Here is a 22,725-nt window from a genome sequence, read left to right on the forward strand (position 1 = left end):
TATTTATTTTATTAAATTTACAGTTGTATCCCAAACTAAGACAATATATTAAATTAAATAAACGGAAACAAACAAACATTAGAATGAATGAATGAATAAATGAATGAACGAATGAATAAATGAATGAATGCATGAATAATCAAATAAATAAATAAAGTTATTACACATTACACAGATACTGCCTTTTTATAGCTGGATGATTAACTCTTAGCCAGATGGTAAATGTTAAACTAATGTAAACTGATGCCCAATTTGTTTTAAAAAATTAAAAGCTATAGGTCAGGAGGTTCATACGTCATTTAGCTGCCTATATTCAGCCCTGTTACAGTAACTCCTTACACTGCTTTATACGGTTCTAGCAAACAATACCACACTGCAAATGTGCTATTTGCAATATTTATTTTTTAAATAAGTCAGATATTTATTGATCTTACATCATTTCACATATGTGAGGACCATATTTCATATTGAACAAATCTCCTGCCATCCATCAGGTCAGTTTCTCAGTGTAGCCTAATCCAAAATACATGATACAATCCTACCAAATGAAGATAAACATGGAGAGACTGCAAATGCAGACTTTTCGTTCTCTTCGGGATGTTCGTTCATCTCTTTTAATAGGTACCAGTAACACACATACACACACAAAGTAAAATCACTATGAATTAGTCTAGTATGGTCACCCCCGTTTTTGCTTCAAGAGAACTATGGGCTACTTACTGGTTTTGTGTGTGGAATCTTACCTGCTGCATTATTTGTTTATTTATTTCTTCTTTTCAAAGATATATTGCGTAAAATAAGTAAATGAATGTATTCTGATACTCTAAAATCGTGAGGACGGTGAAACACTTAGTGTCTGCGGTCTGATGAGTAATTATGTGGGGATCAGGATGTGAGCATGCGCACTGTCTTCAGCACCACGGCGAGCGTGGACTGCGAGTGCGAGCTCCTCACTTCAGTTAGCGCGCGCGTGTGTGTGTGAAGATTCAACCGGTGGCTTTTGATTTCTGACTCCACTCGCGTTGCGACGGGGCTTCACATCGCGGACGAACTTCGCTGTGTCGAGTAAACCTTAACAGGGAATTAAAACTAGACTGAGAGAAATTTCCACGTGAAAGAGAGCCGGGTAGTCTGTGAGAGTGGGATGCCGTCCGTGAGATGATGTTTCTCTGTGAGGGGATTGCGCTTTAGAAGCTCCACACTCCAGAAGGATGCTGGTGGGAAATGCCTGTCGACAGAGAGGACGAGATTTGTCAAAAAGCGCTAGAACTCTTATCGGATCTTTGTTCTAAGGGAGAGGTTCAGAACGAAAACTGTTTGGATTTCATTTATTATTTCCGAGACCTTGCCAGGCCGAGGTATTCGGACTCAGGTAGGCTCTTGCACGCTACGGTTTGCATGCGGTTTTCCACCTAAGAAACGTGAAGTTAATACACCGAATACAATCTAAATTCGAATACAAAGTTATATTTATATTTATTAATAATGTGGCACTTTTGTCATTTGAGTTACTAATGACTTGTTTAAATGACATTGTACTCAAATATGTCTGTCTTAAATGCAGGAGGAATCTCTCATGATTTGGAAGCAGTTTTATTAAGTGTTCAATAAGATTAACGTTACAATGAAAAAAAGAAGAATATATGGAGTTTTTTTGTTTATAGTAGCTAGTATACTTTAAATTCTTACATTTTACATTTCATTCATTGTGCTTTGCAACACAGTCCAGCTTTTTTTCTTTCATTTTCCCCCATTACATTACAACCAATGTCATTACAACCGGTATGTCATAATAATCTTGGAAAATGCTGTTCTTCATGACATGGATGGATCACGGGTGTCTGAAGATTGGATACATCAGAAATATGGCCATAATCAAGACACTTACTGTACCCCAGGTTTCTCCATGATCCTCCTGAAATAGCATATGCAATAATTACATTAAATGAAAACAAATGAATGTATAAATAATTAAATATATATATATATATATATATATATATATATATATATATATATATATATATATATATATATATATATATATAAATAAAGGAAAACCTTTTCTGAGCAATAAAACACTACACACTAACTTGTATAGTGAGCGATAATTGTAAAGAGGTGGAAGCACAATGAACCATTCACAGCTTCACACCAAACCTCCCCTTATTAAAATCCACACTCTTAATGTCTTGTAAGATAGCCTGACCTACATTTTATACACACTGGGTTTCATCATCATGAACTCATTAATTCTTTATAAACCATAGTAAAGCTGCAGCTACATTGTCCAGTATGAATTTAATTCATAGTTTTTTTTATTGAAACTGAAAATAGCATCTGTTACTTAACATAAAAATCATGCATAACACAATACACAACACTTTCCAGGAGCATAGGGTAACTTTAAAGGTGTCGTATTGGAATCTGACTGCATGGATTTAAAAGCTTCAGCACCTGCTGTACAAGAGGGCAGGAGTCGTTTGTGCTACACTGAGGTGTGCCTATAGGGGATTCGGTATATAACCACCGTTAAATCTACCACCCACTGGTGATATTTCTTTCTTTCTGACTTCCTTTCTTTTTTATTTATTTATTTTTCTCCACAGAGAAAAAGCTTACAAGCATAGTTTCCACATGTATTATTTATATCATCAAAACTGTATTTGTATTATTTATTTGACAGGCAGACATATATGGTCCTCTTTATAGGATAAGATATCTTATTTAAGAGATGCACCTTGAAATTATGACTATGTAGTAGGGTGATTAAAGTCGGATCAAACAATCACCAAACTAATATGAAAGACAAAACGCTATCCCCTCCCCCCAGCACATGCATAGTAGATCAAGACTCGTAAAAGCTATACAGAATCTGCATCCCTCCTGCACTCTCTCACACACCGAGTTCCTGTAGCTGCACAGACAGATTTTCATGGTTGGTTTTGTCAGTTCATTGAGAGCCAATAGCCTGCACCTACCCCAAATCCCACAGTAGTGCTATAATAAAAGGCTACAGCTGAGGCATGTCATTTCATATTGGGTGAGTGGCATCACAAAAAAGAAAGAAAGAAAAAAAAAGTCACTGCAGCACAAAAGAGGGTGACAATGTCGGTGTCTCTGAACTATTTTATTATGAATGAATTTGCTCTAAAGGAAATATGAGGAAGAGGTTTAATACTCAAGGTGAAATAAAAAAGTCAAAAAAAGAAACAGCTCATTAAAGAAATGTCTCTATCTACAGCAAAATTAGCTTCAGAAAATCACCTATACACACTATTCAATTAAATTTCATTAAAAATGAACAATGTGGGCATTTACAGTATCCAGGAAACTTTAATTAGGATTTAAACAAATTGTGATTTTTTTTACTTTCTGGATTTTTTTTAACGTTCTTTATACAAACCATGTTATGACTTTAAAACTATTCTATTAAAGTATAAGTAGAATATTGCATATTGGAATTTGCATCACATGATCAGTTTTATTAACATTGTTGTAAAGTACATCATTGCACTTCAGAGCACTTTGGTTCATGATAATAGAAATTAAAGCCTGACATAGGCCCAATCCCAATTCTAACCCTTAGACCTTTCTACAAACCCTTACCCCTCAGTTTGCACGTTTAATGGTGCAGTATGTACGAATGAATTTATTATATTTATATATATATATTTATGGTCATACTTATTAAAGCTGCAACATATAGTTATACCTCAGATCTTGAAAATAAAATAAACCATTTGAAATTGAACTTTATAACTGCGACTCAATGCAGAGGTTTAATATGTATTAATTAGATTATAAACCTTATCATTTCGTTGGAAGCCAAATTGCTTATCACTGCAAATCATGTAGCGTGTTGTTAGGACACGGGGTTACTGTGTAACTTGCTCACCTAATGTTTACGTTTGTAATGTTAATGCTACTTGCTAATTAAGAACCACCTCATGTGGAACTCTGAATCTGCGTCTCATTTCGGAGGCTGCTACTGTCCACCGGAGGTTGCATTTTTGATTGCAGACTCATGCTTTGAAAGCCTTCTTGACTGAATAAATCACACCAAGTGCTGAAATATAATTGGCTAAACTGGGCGGGTTAAAAGACCAAAACAAACACAGATGTTCAGACACATTATGCACATTTTCAAAGCAGAACATCTGACTTAACGAGTGTTCACTTATGTTTCCTAAAAATATCTGCAAACATATTATGGGATTTTTATGCTTTAGAACAGTCAAAAATGTGCATACAGCACCTTTGAAAGGTGAAAGGGTAGGAGTGTCCCAATTCTGTTTTGCTTGGAGGTGTAGATATAAGGCAAAGGACCAGATAGCCATTGAAACAAAGATTTATTTTTTTTTATTCACCCTGCAAACAAAGTGATGTGAGAAATTTAACATGGCTTCAAAAAAACTAAGGAAGGAGATTCACAAATGTAAAAAAAAAAAAAAAAAAGGCATTCATAAGAATTTTTACGACAAATATGAATTTTATTTAGTACATTCATAATGACGTTAATGTGTTACTGTCATGATATCCATTAAAACGTTTTGGGAAACATGCTTATGCTAGTCCCTTATAATAACCCTGCAAAATATTACACAACCTATTTTACATTCTGATAATGTTATCCATTGACTTGACGGAATAGGCCAGTCTATCAGAAGTTTTTACAGCACATCTGGTATTAGGTTAATGTTTATTGTGGTTACATCCATGAATATGAGCACTGTGTAAATACAGTACACACTACATTTTTGTGCTTCTATTCCACATGTAACAGGAACACATAAAGAAACTCGGAGGCTTATATGCTTCCAAGCTAAAAATGAACAAATTTTGTCCAAATACAGCACAAAACAACTTGGCAAACAGGACCGACTACCCAAAATGCATGGTTTCAGTTCAGTCAAACAGAAGATTACAGTCAGTGCATTACGCCAAACTTCCATGTGAATGAATTGAAAATTCTCTCTTTGTGGCACTCACAACTTGCACTAGTGACAACATGATGATGTGTGCGTGTGTAGTATGTTCCATTTCTTTCAGATAATATTTCTATCCCTACCCCTACTCTGTTTCAAGGAACAAGGGAAAGGCATATAATCAGGATACTAAGCTAAAAAATAGCATGTTTGCTTTAGCAAATTATTCTTTATCTCACGTTTGTTATGATCTCCCATAGATTTCAATAATGTACTTTAAAAGATACACTTTGCTGCTGGGTTGTAAATCGTCAGGGCCGCTGCTGCCCAAAGATGTGCTCTATGCTAAATTTTACTGTGGTGCCCCCACAGAGGAACAAAAACACACAAACATATGTATTTAAACATGCATTTATTTATTTATATACATAAATATGCATTTAAACACTCAAAATTATACTTAAAAATTCAAATATTTACATTACAAAATAATAGTTTACATCAAAATAAACACTGACATGTCTTCTGCAGAAGCATTTCCAATTTCAAACATTTACAAAAGGTAAGAAATAAAACCCTTTCTGTACCTGTAGAGATGGACGGTCCTCAGTGCTGCATCCTGTGTCTGTACCTGTGCAGCTGCTGGTGCCTCTGGAGCAGTGCTGGTCATGCCACCTCATCTTCTTTTGTGACAAATTACAGCATTGAACCTCCATGTACAATACAGAAGAAATTAGTCATTAAAAAGAAAAACTCATGACACACCATTAAAACAATGGGCTAGTCAAGCACTCTTCATAATGTGTCTAAACTACAACCAAAATGTGGATTTAACTTGCACTATAATCTATGTTGACATACACTGATCCCTGCTGTCAGTATAAATCAAAGACATTTAACGAATTAAAAAGTGTTTCAAAATTTGTGCATTTTTAAATAAAAACTTTAACATTCAGAAAAAAAAATCATGCAATAAAATGGTTTATGGACTCACTTACAGTAATTTTACTCATTTTATATTATTGATCTTTTAGAAATCACAGAATGAGTCAGTTTTGTTGTTTCATATTGTAATGTACAAAAATGAAAAACCAGCCAATTAAAAACACACAAATCCACCGATGTAAAGACCAAAGAGACTTTGTCATTGCAGTGATACAAGCAATAACAACAGCAGCAATAAGAAATGTATAGAAATAGACAAAACAATAAACAACTGCAAAGAATTATATAATATATAATTATATAATATACTATAATAACTATATAATAATAAATAATAGATACAGTGAAATCATTGTGCAGTGCATGTGTATGTAGTACAAATATAATTGTAAAGTATTGCACAAGTTAATAAAAATAATTGAGTTTGTGCAATTATCAGCAACACGGGGAAAAGGGGCAAATGCGAAAAGTCATAGAACATGTCCTGTCATAGTTGAAGCACAATGCATAGCCGCAAAACAAGAAATTGAACAAATTGGGCAGATTTGGTGCAGTTGTGGCGAAGTATAAACATTAGCCTCACTAATTTACTTGAACAACCAACAATATGTTTTCCAGATTCATGTACAGAAGTTACCTGAAGATGATGTCACACTATTCATCTTGTACTTTTTTCCTCTTCTTGGCTTCAGACTGCTGTTGTCTTTTACCGGGCATAGAGTTACTTCAATTAGTTATAGTTATATGCTGCTAGCAGCCGCAAAGATAAGTTGAAATTACGTCACATGGTTGTTTTTGCATTCGTCATAAAATGATGTTTTTAAATGTATTTAACAACATATTATCAATATATATTTTATTTACACTCAATTTTTGTTAATATTATTAAATAAATGTTAATATTTTTTTGGAGCAACCGAGATGGTGCCCCTCTCTGTAGTTGAGGCCCTACGCAGCCTGCGTACTCTGCGTACACGGAGCTGCGGTAGTGTATATCGTGCTATTCTTAGTACATCTACAATATTTATGTGAAGTACAAATAAAAAAATGTGTAGAACTTTAAAACTGCATGCTTGTTTCAGAATTTATTTATTTTTTGTCACATTTGCTATTGTTAACTGCCAATTCAGATTAGGGCACGGTTTAGAGTTGGTGTTATTAGTGTCATTTTAACAGTATAAAAATAATTAATGTAATGTATAATAATTTTGGTGATGCACAGAAACCAGTGTAAATACTGTTTTCACATTCGGAGGTTTTAAATGAAACTGAAAGAAAATATTGTGGTGCCACTTACATAGCATTTACGGTCACTTTGAAATTGTTGATACACATATTCCTAAACATAATTAAAAAAGCCTTATGATTTCGATTTTTTCCTTGCATCCTTTATAGTGCTGGGTACTGCAACCAGTTTGGCAATTTAATTGTATTTGATTTTTAAAAAATTAATTAATTAATTTTTTATGGTTTTGATTTGATTCATTTCAATTTTTATCTGATTTAATCATTTTAGTTATCAATATTTAATTTACACTTTTATTTAATTTTACTGAATCTATATTTAAATAAATAAATACTGGTAACTGAAACTGAGGGTTATGTCAATGAAATACACATTTATATTAACAATAGAGTGAACACAATTGTGTTTAATTACATTTAATTACTTTTGCTGTGGATAACAAACATTGTAGCAGGAATTCATAAATATCTCCAAGCCATTCACACAAGGTAAGCACAAACTTGAACTTGAACAGGGGTTTTATCGACCTCATCTTTACCACCACCATTAACTTCGAACATTAAATGCTTTCACAACAGCCTTTCGTTTTAAATGTGCTGACTTCAATTGTCTATTGTGACCTTCTGCCAATTCATTCATTCATTCATTCATTCATTCATTCATTCATTCAGTTAGTGGATCAGATAAACGGCTGCAACTTCAATGGTGAGAAGCAAGGTATAGTTAATTTTCACATCCACTTAAAGCACACACATTAAGAATCAATTAGAGACTTGCAAATTGATGTGGTTTCTTTAAACTGAAGATTTATTAGAACAGAAGAATCAATATTTTTACTAATTCTTAATGTTTTATTAAAAATGCATGTGCTACTACATTTTGCAAACAGGTTTACAATTTCTCTGGGTGGACAATCTCATACTTGATCTAGAAAGCAACAATCTAAAGTCACACAAGCAATCACCTAGAAATTCCCTAGTATCCAGCGGATAATTAACTGATAACCACCAACAAAACACCAAGAAACCATCAGTTTCGAAATGGTGGGTAATTTTAGTTAGGGGTATCTTATCTCAAGTTTGTTGTAAGTGAGGTCACAGTATATACGGAGCTTTTTTAGAAGATGCTCAGTATATTTTTAAATGGAAAATTGCCTTTCTTTCTTTATTTTATTTTGTGTACACATTTTATATATTTTTCTGGCCGCCTTACATACACGTATTCTTTGACTAACCAGCCAAATGATACTTCTGTAATATTAGTACAATTTTTGTTTATTTACTTTTAGCGTCTTTTTATATCTTAGAATAGTGCAGAGAGGAAAGGAAGAAGTGAGAGAAGAGGACTGAGATCATGAACCTGCCAGACAGCCGCTTTTATATGCCTTGAGCCATACGAGCCATGCACAGTTCACTGCACAGTTTTCACAAGATTTTGGTCATTTGGCAAAACATTGTTTTGCTGTTTTAGATGGTACCTTTCAAAATTTCAGCTGAAATCAAACATTAATGAAGACTGTTGTTCCCCAATAGCTTTGATACGATTGAATAAGCAAATGAATCAAAGCTCATTTGGCCAGTCTTATGCTAAGAGTGTTTTTTGCTCCATGTGAGATCAGGACATTCAGACCAAGTGGCTGTGTAAACTATAATTAAATAATCAGCAGCATGAAGCTGGAGTAAAAAGAAAAGAGGCAAAACAATCATTATGCTGTATCTCACTGTGCCAGAATGGTTGCATTTTTTTGTGAATGCCATGGTAACAATTTCATTTCTATTGGAGGACAGATGATCAAACAGTTTTTTTTCTTTTTTTTAAGAATAGACTTGATTACTGTGTAGCAAGGGCACAGTATAATTTTGCAGTTCTGTTTTTTCTTTTCCTAAGAAAGTGCTTTATACTATAACCAACATTCTTAATTTTTCAGTGAACAAAAAGTGCCATCATTGCTTTCTCAAACTCTAATTAATACATTTTTTTCTTTGCAGTTCCACTTTGTAAAATGAGTAATGAAGTCAAACTGTATAACAAAACCACTCACTCATGAAACTTTGACATGCTGCAGTATAACTAGGGCTGGGCGATAAAATCGGTATCGATATTTATTGAATGAACTCTATTGTCAATAACAATAAAAACAAGTTCGTTATGAAGATTCAGTACGAAGGCTATAATTTTATTAAAATGTGGCTGCTGAGCGCGCGCATTGGAAGCAATGCCAATAAGTTTTGATTGTAAGTTTGTTATTTTCAATGGAGGCATGCGACTTGCACGATGTACATGACACATTTTCCTGGTACATCTAGTTAAAAAACATCTGAACTTTTCCGAATGCAGCGAGCGCACCTCGATTCATGCAAGTAGAACTAACCAATCAGCTTCACACCGTATGGAATATACACATTTCGGTAATAACGGCAGACTAATTACCTCAGACAAACACAGGGCATCCAAACACTACAGGGCTTTTTTACTTTTCTTCATAAACTTGTATAAGGCCTGAAGCAATGGTTTTTCCATTTGTCATCCTTTGAGAAAATTATTTATGGATGCCAAGTTACGAGAGAAACCAGCGGAGCGTGAGCACAACGTGCATAGAAAATAGTGAAGGAAAGCATGCACTAGCACTTGTCACTTCAGGTCAGAAAAACAACACATGCGAAAATGATTGCTATATAGCAGCAGTGAGGAGATTGTAAATAAAAAATATATATATATTTATAAGTATATCGCCAGAGTGGCTTTTTGGTTTCTTTTCTTGTGCATCCCAGACACTAGCTCCCCATCTGAAAGTTTTTTTTTAGCATTGGGGTAATAAAAATATTTAACTTCACAATTTGTAGTGTTGCAATTTGTATTTGAATAATGATGGTTAGTTCCTTTACTTGAAATCTCAGATTTTATTATCATAATTTGTTTTGTTTACTTTGTTTGAGGTTTGCTGTATCATTATTATTGCCATCTTCCAGATGTTGATCTACCTTTACCATTGCACACACTTTGTAATATTTTATTTTTTCAAGTTTAAGAATCTCTTTAACACTTATGTTTATTTTATTATAAAAATATCTGATATTTTTTTTGTTTTTTACTATTAAAACTATTTGCGTTAGTAATGTTGGTAAATAAAAATAAATTGGTTAATTAAAAATAAATACTAATATTCCTAAATGTATTGTTAAAAAAATATATTCAATAATTATCGATATCGAATGATGTGAATCATGATATCATGATAATTTCTGTGCAATATTGCCCAGCACTAGCTATAACACGCAAAGGATGAATAGCCATTTGGTACTGTCAGATGGAGAACAGTCCAGTAGAATGTTCGAAATTGAAAAAAACAAAGAGCCATCGTGTGATCATCTTTGTCATTCCTTTATCAAACTCTAATTAATCAATTTTTTTTCATTAAACTTTGTAAATTGATTAACAAAGTTAAAGTGTTCAGCAGAACGACTCACTGATACAACTTTAACATGTTATAACACACAAAGGATGAATAGCCATTTGGTACTGTCAAATTTTGCAGTCCAGTAGAATGTTCAATATTAAAAAAACATTTTTCATGTTCCCTGGGATCTCATTGAAATGCCTCTTTAGCAAATCTCTCAAGAGGAAAATGCAATTTGAGTGCTACCAAAGAGATAATGACACTTATTAGAGCTTTTTAAGCAACCTGGAAACAAACCGAACCATATTAGGTAAAAAAAAAAAAAAAGCTTCTCTCTCTCTCTCTCTCTCTCTCTCTCTCTCTCTCTCTCTCTCTCTCGAACATGGAAGATAACAAAAAAATATATTAAAACAGCTTCAATTTCCACTCTCATTGCCACAAAACTACAACCATTTACACTTGTTTTGAAACATAATATTTAAACTTTATCACCTATAAATATATATAGGAGACAGTGTTAAAATCTCTTCTGGTCAGTGTTCTTCAATAACGCATAGTGTAAAGTTTAAGCGTTAGGTCAGTAACTGGCATTTTCTGGTTGTTTGAGTGCATTTGACTACACAAGCATAGACTGATCATACAGTGTATGTTTTCGACTACCGCTGGAAGTGGTGGAAAATGGAAAATCTCAAAACATTTTAAGCCCCATTTATACCTATATTTAGCATCACCCAGTTGTGTGTAAACTAGACCTTACCTGTATAAAACCTCAAAATAAGCATCTCAAAATTTCACACTCTGTAAAACCCAACAGTTAACTTTATCAAATGAAATGAGTGTAGTTAACTCAAAATTGACTGAAAGGTTATTCTACTCATTTGAAAAGAGTTTTGAACTCAGTGTTGAAGGTAATGAGTTAATTAAATACCTTATTAATTTAACTTAAATTGAGTAAGTTCACAGTACTCATATAGATTAGTTTTTTAACTCATATGGTTTGTAGCAATCAGTTTCAGGCAATCAGGTTTTACAGTACTTAGTTGGTTTGAGTTCTTCATTTATTGGGTTTTCCTTTGCTCAAATTGCTTCGTTTACTCAAATGGATTAAGTTCACAGTACTCATTAGGATTCGTTTTTGAACGTAAATTATTTATTGCAATCAGTTTCCTCAAACGGCTTGAGTTGCCTTAACTTTTTGGGGTTTTACAGTGCACTAAAGCCCTGTTCAGATCACATGATTTTATAATGATTTCAGTATGACTTCCTTGACGAAGGGTGTCGCGGGGAGTCGTACATGTCAAATGGGCGTTGTGACAAGATTAAGTCGTTTCATCTCATCTCATGTAATGTAGTATAGTTAACGTCAACCGATACCATGCCTGTGATGCTTCACGACACTATCGCAGAAATTCTAGCATGTTTATCTTTTTCCTCGATTTTCATGACGAATTCCATCACATGGGTGACAGTGGACAATAGGAGCACATAATTTATCAGTTATATCCTCAGGTGCCGCTGGTAATACATGGGTCAGGTCAAAAATAAGGCTGGTTATCTCGGGTGGATAAGTTCAATCATTCGTTATGCAAACTTTAACTACTTTCTCTTAAATACAGTTATATCAGACTTCCAACCGATTTTGTTCTTCCGAGGTAATCTGGAAACACTTCAGTGCTACTTATACATTGTAAAAGCCTGTTTTTTATGACATGATTAAACTAATTAAATTGAAATTCACTAGCAATGGATGATTTTGTCATTAAAAATTAAAAGTTTAAAGTTAAGTTTATCTGAAAGGGGTGCGTTTCCAAAAACCATTGTTAGCCAACTAAGGTCACGAGTTGTGTCATTACAAACATAGTTTGTTTCCCAAATCTGTCGTTCCAACGAACATTTGCAAACTGCATCGCAAACTTCTATGCTTGCAACTACACCTCTGGAGCTGTAGTTAGAAACTCAGTTCCTGGCTGTGTTCTTTTCCCAGCTAATCCCCATATGCCCTATTCGTTTAGAACATTGTTACATTTAAACTTGGAATTGTTTAAAAAAAAAAATCATTAAAGTCATCACTCTTAGGTGTAATTTGCTTTCAAAGCATTTTCAAAGTTCAGTTTTAGCGATCTTCATATTTACAATTGCACTCTCGTCATAGTGCACTTTGAAAACATTTATGTCATTTTCATGACATGTCGTGGTTCATGACAAAGCTATAGGTGACAAATTATTCAAAAGCGTAATTTACGTTACATCTCCAAAGCTTGTGTAAGTATCTGTATCTGTACTGTAAATGACATGGGTCTGTTGGTTAGAACATTTCTGCAGTGGTTTGCCTGTGTCAAATTGTAAGTAGACTTTGAAAAATAATAATAATCATTGATATTATTAATATTATTAAAGTATGATTTTTTTCATTGCTTGATAAATAATAAATATTAAATTTCCTTTCTTAATAAATAGCTTTATTATTTATTTATATGATTTATATATGATATTAGAATACGTGTTAGCTTTTGTAAGTGATTTTATGTTAATTTAGAATAGACTATTGAATATTCTCAATAATATTTCTAAAGGAAACATAGGCCCTATATGTGCCATTTACTTATATTTCAAATAATATGGAAAATGAGAGCATGTTTTTACCAAAACTAAAATTTGATTTTTTTAAATGCGTGTTCGTGTAAAACAATATAATTTGCACAAAGAAATTATGGGGTTCTTCTATAAAGAAGTTGTTACCAGCCTGTTTAGAGCATCAATATGGGCGTTTTACATTATAAGTAACATGGTTCAAATGATGGATCTGCGACAGAAACTACATGTTTTGGGAAACACTCGTCACTACATCGTTCTTTTCCCAAACGATCCATCGTACTATGATAGTTCAGCCACGAGTTATGTCATTGTTTGGCAAATACACCCCAGTTGGTCAGAAGCACTTCACCTGTTATTCTTGTATATCTAGTAGATAACTGACGAACAAAAATACATTGAAATTAAGATCAAATTTAATTTGGCCTAATTTGTTTTCGAAAATATATTTTTTCCAAGAAAATATACTTCAACAGTTCACACTTAGCTGATAATCAATAAAGTGTAATTGGCATGCTCAAGCCCGGGGCTCCCTCCCATTAGAAGGGCAAGAGGGGTGTTCGAGCTTAGGTAGGTCTCGAGAACTCCCCTGCTGTTGCAGTATGAGAAGTGTAAACTAAGGTTGTCTTAATAAAATAATATGGTGGTTTAGTCAATTGGCTATGGTGTATGTTTTTGGACGGTGGGAGGAAACCAGGGAACCCGGGGAAAACCCATGCTAACACGGGGAGAACATGGAATCTGCGCACAGAAACGCCAACTGGCCCGATAGGAGGTTGGACCAGCAATGTTCTTGCTGTGAGGCAACAGTACTAGCCACAGGGCCACCGTGTCACCCTATTGGAAAAAAAGGGTGGGAAGCAGGGGTGGAAGGGGGGAAACTTCAAGACGAAGATAACTGGAGTGAAAAACTCAGGTTATTCATAATGCTTCCATGATCATCTAATAGGGCAGATTACTGAGCTAATGAGGTGCCAGCCGTGTTGATCATAAGCACATGATTCTCTCGAAATTAGTTTATAAATAAACCACTCTTCAAGAGGTCACACTTAGCTGATAAAAGCATAATTGGCATGCTATCCCGGGAGAAAGCTCTGAGCTCGTAAGCTCAATAAAATCATAATTGGCATGCTGTCCTGGGAGAGAGCCCTGAGCTCGTAACCTCCTCAAGCCCGGGGCTCCCTCCCGTTAGAATGGTGAATTGGGAGTTCGAGCTCAGGTGGGTCTCCAGAACTCCCCAAAATGCTTTTTGCTCGGGAGAGTAGCCGCGTAATGAAGTGTCCCCCAAAAAGTGAAAGGTCAATGCCATATCCGGCAGCTGTATATGAATTGGAGTAACTTGATGCTGAAGGATGAAAGTAGCAGAGAAACTCGACGCTGGAAGGGGGATTTGGGAGTTAGAGGTGGGAAGAGGAAAGGAGTTGAAAGAGAGGGGATGGAGGAAAGGAGATGTGGAGGAACTCAACGCTGGGGAATATAGGGCAGGAGATGCAGAGGAACTCCACGCTAGAAAGGCAGGAAGGATGCGTATTGGCCAGGGAGAGAGAGAGGGAAACTCTGTGGGAGTCGGAGCTCTGGAGGTGCCTCCGTGGGAGTTAGACCTATAGGGTTAGACTCCTAAATGACTCTAAATAGGGAGGGGGTGGTGGAGACTCCTGTGGGAGGTGGGCTGGGCAGGACACCGGGGGAGTCAGAACTTGGATGGTGTTACTTTGGCTGAAGAGATAAGAGTAGAGGAAGAACTCAACGCTAGAAGGAAGAGATATTAGCAGAGCAACTCAACGCTGAAAATAGAAAAGTAGCGAAGAAGCTCAATGCTGGAAAGGAGGTAGGGAGTAAAAGATGTTGGGGGGGTTCAAGAGGGAGGGGATGGAGGGAAGAGCGGAAGCATTCGACACTAGAAGGAAGGGGAGGAGGTGCGGAGGAACTCAATGCTAGAAAGGAGAAGAAGGAGGTGCAGAGAAACTCGATGCAGGAAGGAAGCGAAAGATGTTCTGTATGCCTTTAATAAGGAGAGAGGTTTGTGAATTATGACTGAATGACTGGCTGACTGCATATTATTCCTGACTTAATCCAACATTCTGATATTTATTGTGCATCAGTGGACTGGATGTTTACCAGCTGGTCTATTTCAGTTTAGTTAAAACAGCAGTCCAAATTGTGCTCATGGAATAATTGGGTAGTGTCTGCAGTAGGGCTGCACAATATATTGTTTCAGCATTGATATCATGAATGTGTGCATTTGCAATAGTCACATCACAGGTTCTGCAATGTGGGATTATTATTGTTGGTGCGTGGGTTAAGAAAGGGTGAATGAGGGGCGTGAGGCAGAAACTGGTGCGGGGGTAGGTACGAGCTGAGTGGGGTTTGTGTTTGTAAGTACAGAGGGGAGTGACGAAGAGGGGATAAGTAAGATGGGAGTTAGTGGGTTGAAAGGGGATTGAACAAGAAGCACAGGGCTGGGGAGGGAGGGAAAGGGAATGAGGTTGGGGGAGAGCGAGGGGAATAGTGTTAGAAGGAAGGAAGTGGATAGCTGACGTAGAGGGAAGATTAGGGCTGTTTGAAGAGCTGGAGGGGGGCTGGAGGCCAGGAAAAAGAGGTAGGGTAGGGTTGAGAAGGATCAGATTGGTAGCTACTTGGTAGTTCATCTGGTTGGAGTCCTGGTTGGTGTTGAGTGACGTCATTTGTTGTGCTTGTGATTCCTGGGGGCGTGGTCTGGCAGTAATGCGTCGAGGTGCGTGTTTTGCTTTGTCCTTTCTTTTCCCTTGCGGTGAACACGGAGTGGGGCGATTGCTGGATTGTCTGGTGTTTCTTCTTGCTGGTGATGTGAGGGAAGGGTGAGAGTCCGATGTGACATCTGAGTAGAGTTTAAGGAGTTCCAGTTTGTTGAGTGAATGAGGAGCGTGGATGCCGAGGTCTGAAAGATGTTTCCGGAGTTCGTTGACTGTGATTATTTTCGCCGGGTGAATGAAAGAGGAGGCCGATGCAAATGATGAGGTGGGTGAGCTTATTTTTTGCCCTTGTGCTGAGGGAGAAACGGATCCGGTTTGATGCATGCGAGCCGAAGTGGAGCGAGTCATTCTCTGACCTCTAGTAGAGGCCTCGGGCTCGAGTGTATGGCCTTGCAGGGCTGGGTGAGGGTGGAGCACTGTGGGCATCTCAGGCCCACAGTGAGAGATGTTTTCCTCGTAGTTGTCGTTGTTGTTGGAGTTATTGTTGTTGTTGTTTTCCATGTTGGTAGCTGGTGGGTTCGTTGATTTGTATTTGGAGTGTTGGAAATGTTAGTTTGACCATTTGCTTAGTCTGCAAAATGTAGCGAGGTGGACTGAGCTTCTTCAAGACGAAGAAAACTGGAGTGAAAAACTCTGGTTATTTAAAATGCTTCAGTAATCATTTAATAGGGCAGATTATTGAGCTAATGAGGTGCCAGCCACGTTGATCATAAGCACGTGATCCTTTCGAAATTAGTTTATAAATAAACCACACAAATTATAGTTTTGTTTGTGCCCGTCCACTACTCAGCTGTGCCGGTGGATGATTTGTTTTGCTTTGTGGAAAATAAGGATTCAATTAATACTTAACTGATGTATTCACAATTGTTGTATCACAAACATCTGTCATATATTTGCTAATGTTTTAAAGTGATTATTTTAAAGATTACGTCTTGAGCATCTGATTTTTCTTGATGCTGATGTGCTTTTATCTTCTCCATCTCACTCATGGCAAGTTCAGTTGAGAAATTATTTAATAAGCAACCCATTACTGGAAAATAGGTTGGATTGGTGGATTGGAAGATTGCTGCACAGATGGTTGTCCTTCTGTAAGGTTCTCTCAGACAAAGTGACCATCGGGTTATTGATCACCTCCCTGGCTAAGGCCCTCCACCCCCGATCACTCAACTTAGATGGCCGGCCAGCTCTAGGAAAAGTCCTGGTGGTTCCAAACATCTTCTACTTGTGGATGATGGAGGCCACTGTGATCATTGGATCTTTCAGAGCAGCAGAAATTTTTCTGTAACCTTCCCCAGCCTTGTGGCTCAAGACAATCCTGTCTCGGAGGTCTACAGACAGTTCCTTTGTCTTCATGCTTGGTTTGTGCTTTGACATGTATTGACTTATACATTTACATATACTTTGACATATACATTTGGATTCATTTTCTCCATCTCACTCATGGCAAGTTCAGTTGAGGGATTATTTAATAAGCAACCCATTACTGGAAAATATACATTTGGATTTAAAAGAAAATATCTTAATATTAAAAAGGAAATATACGTTCGATCCTATAAAAGTCATAATGAATGCCCTTAAATAATGTAGCCTAACTTTCAGCAAGATTAAGTGTTTATTAAAATTGACATAAGATAAAAAAAACAAACAAAAAAAACATTGAAATTATTAAGATAAGAAATATTGTTATAGCAATACTTGTGACTGCTTTGGTAAATAACGCTCATCTTAGACGTCACAGGATGACTGATGGTGAAAGAACTTGCAGTCTGGCACATTTTTTTACCCACAACAGGTCAATATTTTAATAAAGATATAATCACATAATCTGACATAGTGACTTTCGTAACCGACAATAAAAATCGTGTGATCTGACCAGAACTTAAGACTGGTTAGTCAAATACTAAACTATAACAATCTAAATTGGTTAAATCATCAGCATTTCCTCTGTGTTCGCAGTGTTAACACAAACACATTCATTCAGGCAGCTCCAGCACAGTGGGATTCTCAGCTCCAGGGCTCTTTGAAGCTCTTTGTGTGTTGGAATATTTCTGTGGGTTACTAGATATGAGCCATTGTGGTGCTTTCACTTTGAAGTGTAACTGACACATTCACTGGGCTGAAATGAGTCGGGCTGCTTTAGAGGACTCTGCACAGACACAGCCCAAATCAAATAACGTTTGGCAGGTATAGAATGCGTGAGAGATGTGGTGTAAAATGAAGTGGAAAGAGAACAAAAGCCAAGCCATTAAACAGTTCAGGTGAAGTTTTTTCAAGGTGCCATAAAAATCTGTTGATGTAGTTATTGAGTATCTGAAGAACTGTGGAAGAGAAGCAATTTAGCTGAAGAGTTGAATGTATACATGTCTCATTAAAAAAAAGTACTTTTACAAAATTTACAGGCTGTTTCATTTAAAATCAAAAACAGAAAAAAAGTTAATGTGTTGTGTATATAGTGTAAAAATTCTATGACAAAAAGACATGACTACAAACATTTTAATGTTAATTTAACTTATTTTATTAAGTTAATCAGTTCTTAAACTTCAGAACTTGAACTTATCAGGTTTCTACAATTACAATTGTGCAACTACAATTTTTTAGCTATGCAAAGTTTAACTTGATATTTTAGTCAGTTTGACTGATATAAGTTGAAATTACTAGAAAAGTTCATTTAATTCAATTTAAAAATTAAGGCAGCAGGACTTTTATTTCTTTATTTTATACAGTGTATAGGCCTGCAGTTACATTGATTACCTAAATTACGTGAATACATGTGTAAAATCTGTTGACATATTAATTTTTCTTACTCTCATTTAGAATAATTAGTTTCACAGAGACACTAACAGTGCATCCAGAAAGTATTCATAGCGCTTCACATTTTCCACATTTTTTTATGTTATAGCCTTATTCCAAAATGGATTAATTTCATTTATTTCCTCAGAATTCTACACACTATACCCCATAATGACAATGTGAAAAAGTTTTCGAAATTGTTGCAAATTTCTTTAAAAAAAAAAAAACCTGAAAAACCACATGTACGTAAGTATTCACAGGCTTTGCTCAATACTTTGTTGATGCACCTTTGGCAGCAATTACAGCCTCAAGTCCTTTTGAATATGATGCCACAAGCTTGGCACACCTGTCTTTGGGAATTTTTGCCCATTCCTCTTTGCAGTATCTCTCAAGCTCTATCAGGTTGGATGGGGAGCAACGGTGTACAGCCATTTTTCGATCTCTCCATAGATGTTCAATAGGATTCAGTTCTGGGCTCTGGCTGGGCCACTCAATGACATTCACTGAGTTGTTATGAAGCCACTCCATTGATATTTTGGCAGTGTGCTTTGGGTCATTGTCCTGCTGGAAGATGTACCGTTGCCCCAGTCTGAGGTCAAAAGCACTCTGAAGCAGGTTTTCATTTAGGATGTCTCTGTACATTGCAGCATTCATCTTTCCCAGTTCCTGCTTCAGAAAAACATACCCACAGCATGATGCTGCCACCAGCATGCTTCACTGTAGGGGTGGTATTAGCCTGGCGATAAGCGGTGCCTGGTTTTCTCCAAACGTAATGCCTGGCATTCACTCCAAAGAGTTAAATTTTAGTCACATCAGACCTGAGAATTTTGTTCCTTATGGTCTGAGAGTCCTTCAGATGCCTTTTGTCAAATTCCAGGCAGGGAGTGGCTTACGTCTGGCCACTCTACCATACAGGCCTGATTGGAAGATTGCTGCACAGATGGTTGTCCTTTTGTAAGGTTCTCTCAGACAAAGTGACCATCGGGTTATTGATCACCTCCCTGGCTAAGGCCCTCCTTCCTCGATCACTCAGCTTAGATGGCCGGCCAGCTCTAGGAAAAGTCCTGGTGGTTCCAAACATCTTCTACTTAAGGATGATGGAGGCCACTGTGCTCATTGGATTTTTCAGAGCAGCAGAAATTTTTCTCTAACCTTCCCCAGCCTTGTGGCTCGAGACAATCCTGTCTCTGAGGTCTACAGACAGTTCCTTTGTCTTCATGCTTGGTTTGTGCTTTGACATGCACTGTCAACCCTGGGACCTTATACAGACAGGTTTATGCATTTTCAAATCATGTCCAATCAACTGATTTACCACAGGTGAACTCCAAATAAGCTGATAAAACATCTCAAGAATGATCAGTGGAAACAGAATGTACCTGAGCTCAATTTAGAGTTTCAAGGCTGTGAATATGTACATGTGATTTTTCAGGTTTTTTATTTTGAATAAATTTGCTACAATTTCAATTTTTTTTTCACATTGTCATCATGGCGTATTGTGTGTACAATTTAGAGGAAACATAAAATTTTGAGGCTGTAACATAAAAAACAAAAATGTGGAAAAAGTGAAGCGCTATGAACTCTTTCCGGATGCAATGTAATGTTTGTGTCTGTTGCAAAATTCAAGTGCTGGGTTGCGGCTGGAAGAGCAAGCACTGCATAAAACATATGCCAGGATATAGTTGGCAGTTCATTCTGCTGTGGCAACTCCTGATGAATAAGGTACTAAGCTGAAAGAAAATGAAAAGCCAGACCATGTGTGGAAATGCTTTAGACTGAGATAGAGCCTAAAATAGTGCTTAGTTCACTTTCACTGCTATGCACGAGCATTGCATTTGCTTGTGGTGGGTAGTGGACACTAAATTGCAATATCAAACTGATCACCACAGATGCATTCAATGGTAATATATTCTTTGACAGAATAAAGAGTGATGTTATTGTTCTGATAAACACAGTTTCCTGATGCGTGTGAGCATAATCACCACTAGTTAAAATGCGAAATGACTGCTGATGTGCCTCACAGTGACACAGTGATTTGATCAGAACAGATATATAATAGTATCATACCGGCACAAGCACTCTTGTTTTTTATTTTTTTGATTTTGATTTTGAACACCAGTGTTCCTATGGTTTTAGAGTATATTCCTGGCACAAAATAACTGTTACATGTATGAATTGGAATTAATGGTAGATGATGCTCAAGAATTGTGTTTGTTTTAGTTATTGCACTTTAGGTGACTTGTACTGACAAATAATTTTTCTAAAAATTTATTAAAAACGTAGTCAAAGAATAAGCAGCTTATTTAAAAAAAATCCATTGGATTAAACGAGGGAAACAATCGAATAGTTCAGCAATCATACTTATATATACAAATCGTTGAAAGACATGTCTGAAGTAAAGTTTTTTTTTCTTTTTCTCTATGAGAACATTATATTTTGTTAATAGAAAGTTGCTGGGCAACAGAGGCATGCATATTCAAAGGCACAGCGGAAACTAAAATGCATGTTCATTTGACCATTATGGCCACTTAAAGAAGAACTAATTGTTTGTGTTTTGTAATTCTAATAAAAGAATAATTATTATAAACACAATAAGGAAAAGTTGGAGTACTGAAGCTACCTGTAAATGAGTTTTAATTTATTTATTATATTTTAAACTTTCTCTGCATCTGTAGACCCAGTGTTCTGAATGAATTTTATAAACATTCATTCATTCATTTTCTTTTTGGCTTAGTGCCTTTATTAATCTTGGGTCGCCACAGGGGAATGAACCGCCAACTTATCCAGAATATCTTTTACGCAGTGGATGCCCTTCCAGCTTCAACCCATCACTGGGAAACATCCATACACACACATACACTACGGATAAATGTAGCTTACCCAATTCACCTATACCACATGTTTTTTGGACTTGTGGGGGAAACCAGAGCACCCGGAGGAAAGGGGAGAACATGCAACCTCCACACAGAAATGCCAATTGACCCAGCCGGGGCTCGAACTAGCAACCTTCTTGCTGTGAGGTGATTGTGCTACCCACTGCACCACCGTGCTGTCATTTTATAAACAAAGGAATAAAAATTTATAAATAAATAAATAGATACATTTGGTAACACTTTAGTTCTACTCGCTTATTACCTATAAGTTGGTCCACACGGAATCTGCATGCAGAATTAAAAGTTAAAAAGGTATTACTCTTTTTTTCATATATTAAGGCTTTTAGTTATGATACTCCTGAAATCATTCCACATAAATCCACAGATTTTTTACCAAATTCTCCGCAGAAATAGCAAAACGTCCTCAGATTCCATCTGGCCCTACCTATAAGATCATGTTATAAAGCATGGTATTATTCTACATTCCTAATCCTACCCAATACGTAAACCCAGCTACTACCTTACTAACCACAGTAGTTATAAGCAGCTAATTAGCAGTTTATGGAGCAAATAGTCTTAGTAATGGTTTGTTAACAGCATGGATTGTGAAGTGTTACCATAAATTTTAACATTTACATATTTGACAGAAAGGCTTTGTTAGTAAATACACTTCATCACCTTAGAATTATAAGGTTCTATCTGACATTTTTGTCAAAATTGAGTTATTGACATATTCTTATTAATTGACAGCTTGTTTACATTATGGGATGTTTTTTTTATAAGTTGTTTACATTTTAGGACTTTTTATTTAAAAAAGAAATGTTACACACATACTGTCTGCTATGGAATGCCAAAACTTTGAAGGTCAATATCTTAAAATCATTCAGAACGCAGATAGAACCTTATAATTCCAAGGTGACGAGTTGGTACAGTAAACATATTTCGGGTGTCAAAACTATCATGAGGACCATGCAAAACAGTGAAGCATCTTTAAGTATAAGTACAGTCTGAGATAATGATTAAAAAGAGTATAAAATGTAAGATGGGAGATCCTATCCCACCTGGTATTCCACTTTGGAAACACAACTGCAAATCTCATTTGAACCAGTTTTGTCTAATTAAACAAGTGCCTGCTTTTAAATGTACTGCATGATGGTTTCCTTTTTTACAGTTCAACCCTAATTAACTAAAGTTCCTGATTTTAATTAAAGTTTAGGGATTGCAT

General features: G+C 36.2%; 1 protein-coding gene across 1 annotated transcript in view; it reads left to right on the forward strand.

Annotated features, from left to right (window-relative positions):
- The first annotated feature begins 955 nt into the window (after positions 1–955).
- Positions 956–22,725, forward strand: part of syt9a (synaptotagmin IXa) — a 77,839-nt gene continuing 56,069 nt past the window's right edge. The window contains exon 1 of the mRNA XM_056479046.1: positions 956–1,372. Within this exon, the coding sequence (XP_056335021.1) occupies positions 1,225–1,372 (148 nt within the window). The 5' untranslated portion in view covers positions 956–1,224. The remainder of the gene's footprint in view (positions 1,373–22,725) is intronic.

The sequence above is a fragment of the Danio aesculapii genome, chromosome 18 (genome assembly GCF_903798145.1).
Source record: "Danio aesculapii chromosome 18, fDanAes4.1, whole genome shotgun sequence".
Classification (NCBI taxonomy): domain Eukaryota; kingdom Metazoa; phylum Chordata; class Actinopteri; order Cypriniformes; family Danionidae; genus Danio; species Danio aesculapii.